Raw genomic sequence first — 4,250 nt, 5'->3', positions numbered from 1 at the left:
AAAGGTAATGGGTATTCTAGAAGAATGACAACTTGTTTATTGATATTACTTTTTTCAACAGAGTGATCAACGGACCAAGAAGTCACTCTTGGTCCAAAAATAAACAGCATAACTACTCTAGCAGCTTCTCAAGTCGAGTAGGTCCCACAAGGTCATTCCAGGTCATCACCAAACCAAAGGGCAACAGAAGACCCGGATGTCATTGAGAGCGGTGTCGTCATCCATGACGCCCATGTAAGGTTCCAGGCGTGTCTGCAGCCCACACACCGCCGTATCAGGAGGACATTCCGCCCATGGCCCCCAGGCCCCCCAGTTTTCGCCTCCGCCCACCATCTCGTCCTGGTCGATGGGAGGGGGTGGAAGAAGAGAGAAAGCACGTAATAATGTGATACTTATTGAATGACTGACGCATGCTAGGAAACTGGTTCAGTTAGTTTATAGGATGCGTTTACTTTAGTGAGTCAAAGGTACATAGTTTTATTTTCTTCCCCTCCATATTTTTCTAATGTAGACCAGATTAATACTCACGATATTCCCAGACAAAGAAAAAATCCTCCTGTGCACCCAAGCCGCATCTGAACCAACCAGCAGTTCCACCCTTCAACCACCCTCCCCGTTCCCGGGTCCACAAAAGGACCTTCCATTACCTCCGGGTAGTTTGTACAGATGACCTTCACGTCATCGACAGCTGTGTCATCCCCAAGGTCACCCTGGTCGGGCTCAACGCGGAGGGAAAACTTCTTGATGTATTCGGGCACGGGGCACGCTTTCTCTCCTGCGATGTGATATCAGTAACATGAAAATAAAACGAGTGCAGAAAAAACGGAAAAAAACATGAGGAAAGGAAGGGAAAATGTCCAGCCATTCAAATAAAGAGAGAGAGAGAGAGAGAGAGAGAGATTAGGGTGAGGAGTTTGAGAGATGGGACAGAGGAGTGATTGAGGAGAGTAGAGAGAGAGAGAAGGGTGAGAGATGGATGAGAGAGAGAGAGAGAGAGAGAGAGAGAGAGAAGAGAAGAAGTGTAAGCGAGAGTGAATTATGAGTGGAGGTGGATATGAATGGAGAGGAAAGGAGAGAGAGTGAGAGAGAGGAGAGGTAATGATCAGAGACTGGAGATTTTGAGAGTTGAGGCGCTTGAGGGTGAGGATGGAAGTGAATGGAGATTGGGACGGAGAGATTTTGAGAGAGAGAGAGAGAGAGAGATTTCTTTTGTATGCAGACAAGTTCACTATCCTGAAGGATGATAACAACGAACGAAAAGCAAAAATCAAAGATACTCTGCAACAAAAAAAAAAAAAATAAAAAAAAAATAAAACAAACCTGTAGAGAGAGATTCATTTATACATATTTATATATTATTTTTACATGTACATCATCGAACACATTGAACTGACCTCGCCATGTACCGAAGTCCAGGCCGTCGGAGGTGATGCGGGCGGGCAGGTCGCCTCCCTGTTGCCTGCACGCCATCGTCAGCCCGTTCACGGCCGTGTTGTCTCCCGTCGTTGCGGCTTCGGACTGCGAGCGCGAGGGATCGGCGCAGATAGTGCGCGATGGATTTGAAGGGTAGATGCTTTGGCGATGACGGAGGCCGCGATATTGAGCGCGTTAACTCGAAAGGGGATCGGGTATGTTTATATTCTGGTTTTATAGTTTGCCGTTTAGTATTTTGAGGAAGCATGATAGGAGCCCAGAAGAGAGGGATAGTTGAGTGAAGGAGAGGGACATAGAGGAGCAGAGAGAGGGAGAGGGAAGAGAGTAGAGATTGAGGAGGGGATTGGAGCGGGAGAAGGGAGAGAGAGGGAGAGAGGGAGTAAGGGGTAAAAGAATAAAGGAAGGGGGGACATGAGAAGGGCGGGGAATGAGATGGGAAATGAGTAGTGAGAGAGAGGGAGAGGGGTAAATTAATAGCAGAGGGAGTATGGTATAAGTAGTGTTTTATTCCATTTAGTTAGTTCGAGGGTTCTGAAATCGGTATTTTAACCATGCGCTGTATGGGATTGCTCGGTAGTTTCGGAGATGTAAGCCAGAGATTTCTGGTAGTTTAATTTTGTTCTATTAATTTAGTTAACACAAGGATCTTGGTAGTATGTAAATGTATGTTCGAAGGGAATCGGTAAGAGAATATTTTTTATTTGCTTAGGGTGTAGATTAGTTTGAGTATTAGGTAGTGGTTTAGATTTAAGAGGAGAATGAGCAGTAAGAGAGATAGGGGTTTTTAAGTAATTGGTGACTAAGTACTTTTTTAGTGCTTTATTTCATTGGTTTAGTGCTTTTAGTGAGTTTAGAGTTAGCATTGGTGAGTAGGATGACAGGGAGAGATGGGTTCAGAGGCGAATAGAAGAGGGGTGATGATTAGGAGGGATTTTTGAGGTAGCAGGTAGCAGAGAGTGAGGACGTTGGTCTGAGAGGTAGTGGAGAGGGAGTAGAGGTTTGCAATTGGGAGTGTAGATAGAGAGGGATTGATGATTGGGAAGTGAGAGAATATTCTTTAGACATAGAGGAGCAGAGTAGATTTTTGTATATTAGGTTTTAATTGTTGGAGAGACTGAGTGAGAGTGAGTTAGTTAGAGGTCTAGGAGTTCAGAGATACACAGAGGGAGGGATGTGAGTGGGGAGTGGGGAGGTGGAGAAGGGAGAAGGGGTAATAGACAAAAGTATAAGGGGGAGTGAGAAGTTTGGGGAGAGAGAATGGAATTTTGTTTGGTAGTGGGAGAAGGGATAAATTGTGAGGTAGAGGGTTCAGAGAGGAAGGAGGGAGAGGGGAAGGGGGAAAAGGCAAAATGAAAAAGAAAACGGAAGAAGAAAGACATGGAGATGAGGAATAAGAGGGAGGGGGAGAGGGAGAGGGATGGAGAAAGGGCTAGGGCTAGGGAGAGGGAGAGAGACAGAGCGAGGGAGAAGGAAAGAGGGAGGGAGTGGGGAGGGAGGGAGGGAGGGAGAGAGAGAGAGAGAGAGAGAGAGAGAGAGAGAGAGAGAGAGAGAGAGAGAGAGAGAGAGAGAGAGAGAGAGAGAGAGAGAGAGAGAGAGGAGAGAGAGGAGAGAGAGGAGAGAGAGAGAGAGAGAGGAGAGAGAGAGAGAGGAGAGAGAGAGAGAGAGAGAGAGAGAGAGAGAGAGAGAGAGGAGAGAGAGAGAGAGAGAGAGGAGAGAGAGAGAGAGGAGAGAGAGAGGAGAGAGAGAGAGAGAGAGAGAGAGAGAGAGAGAGAGAGAGAGAGAGAGAGAGAGAGAGAGAGAGAGGTAGATATAAAGAAAGCGATTGCGATATAGATAGATAGATAGATAGATAGATAGATAGATAAATAGATGAATAGATAAATAGATAAATAGATAGATAGATAGATAGATAGATAGATAGATAGATAGATAGATAGATAGATAGATAGATAGATTGATAAATAGAGAGAGGAACGGAAAAAGGGATAGGGATAAGGAGAGGGAGAGAGACAGAAAGGAAGATGGACAGAGAGAGGGAGAAAGAAGGAAATAGGGAGTGTGGAGTGAGAGGGAGAGGGAGGGGAAAGGAGGGAAAGATAGAAGGGGAAGGGAAAAGGGAGAGGGAGAAGGAGAGAAGGAAAGATAGAGGGGGAAGGGGAGACATGATGGAAGACGAGCAAGAGAAGAGAAAACGAGAGATAAGAAAAGGAACAGATCATCTCCGCCCATCTTTCACTCTCTCTCCTTTTCTATCTGTCTCTCTTTCTCTCACTCTGTCATATTTTCTCTGTCACCCTCTCTCTCTATCTATCCCCCTCTCTCTGTCTCTCTACCCACTCTCTCTCTCTCTCTCTCTCTCTCTCTCTCTCTCTCTCTCTCTCTCTCTCTCTCTCTCTCTCTCTCTCTCTCTCTCTCTCTCTCTCTCTCTCTCTCTATGTCTCTCTTTCCCCCTCTCTCTTTCTCTCTCTCTGGCTCTATGTCTCTCTCTCTCTCTGTTTCTCTCTTCTCTCTCGCTCTCCCCTCCTTCGCTCCTTCTCCCTCTCGCTTTCTCTCTCTCTCTCTTTCTCCCCCCCCCCCTCTCTCCCCTCAGCATCTTCGAACCCCAAACACCTACCTTGATTTCGAACGCATCAGCGAAGGAGTTGGGGGGGCACATGTCCACGCTTCCCCACCGCCCCCACCTGCCGCTCAAGGGGGACGAGACGTTGGCCACGACGCCTGGCCAGGAGGACGTCGCTGCGGGCCAGAGCGAGGAGTTGAGGACAACTGCGGGAGCTATTTTGTGGGTTCGATTTTTTACTTTTTTCGTTTTTTAT

At 46.8% G+C, this 4,250-nt stretch overlaps 1 protein-coding gene across 1 annotated transcript in view; it reads right to left on the bottom strand.

Annotated features, from left to right (window-relative positions):
- Positions 1-4,250, bottom strand: part of LOC122248181 (vitelline membrane outer layer protein 1 homolog) — a 10,754-nt gene continuing 6,504 nt past the window's right edge. Inside the window, exons 4-7 of the mRNA XM_043008035.2 lie at positions 4,049-4,170; positions 1,395-1,518; positions 648-775; positions 1-339 (exon numbers count right to left, since the gene is read on the bottom strand). Coding sequence (XP_042863969.2) covers positions 166-339; positions 648-775; positions 1,395-1,518; positions 4,049-4,170 — 548 coding nt within the window. The 3' untranslated portion in view covers positions 1-165. The remainder of the gene's footprint in view (positions 340-647; positions 776-1,394; positions 1,519-4,048; positions 4,171-4,250) is intronic.

The sequence above is a fragment of the Penaeus japonicus genome, unplaced genomic scaffold (assembly GCF_977035675.1).
Source record: "Penaeus japonicus unplaced genomic scaffold, GWHDUDI00000001_assembly GWHDUDI00000004, whole genome shotgun sequence".
NCBI classification, from domain to species: Eukaryota; Metazoa; Arthropoda; class Malacostraca; order Decapoda; family Penaeidae; genus Penaeus; species Penaeus japonicus.
Note: the sequence above shows the minus strand (reverse complement) of the source record. Positions and strands in the feature narration are given on the sequence as shown.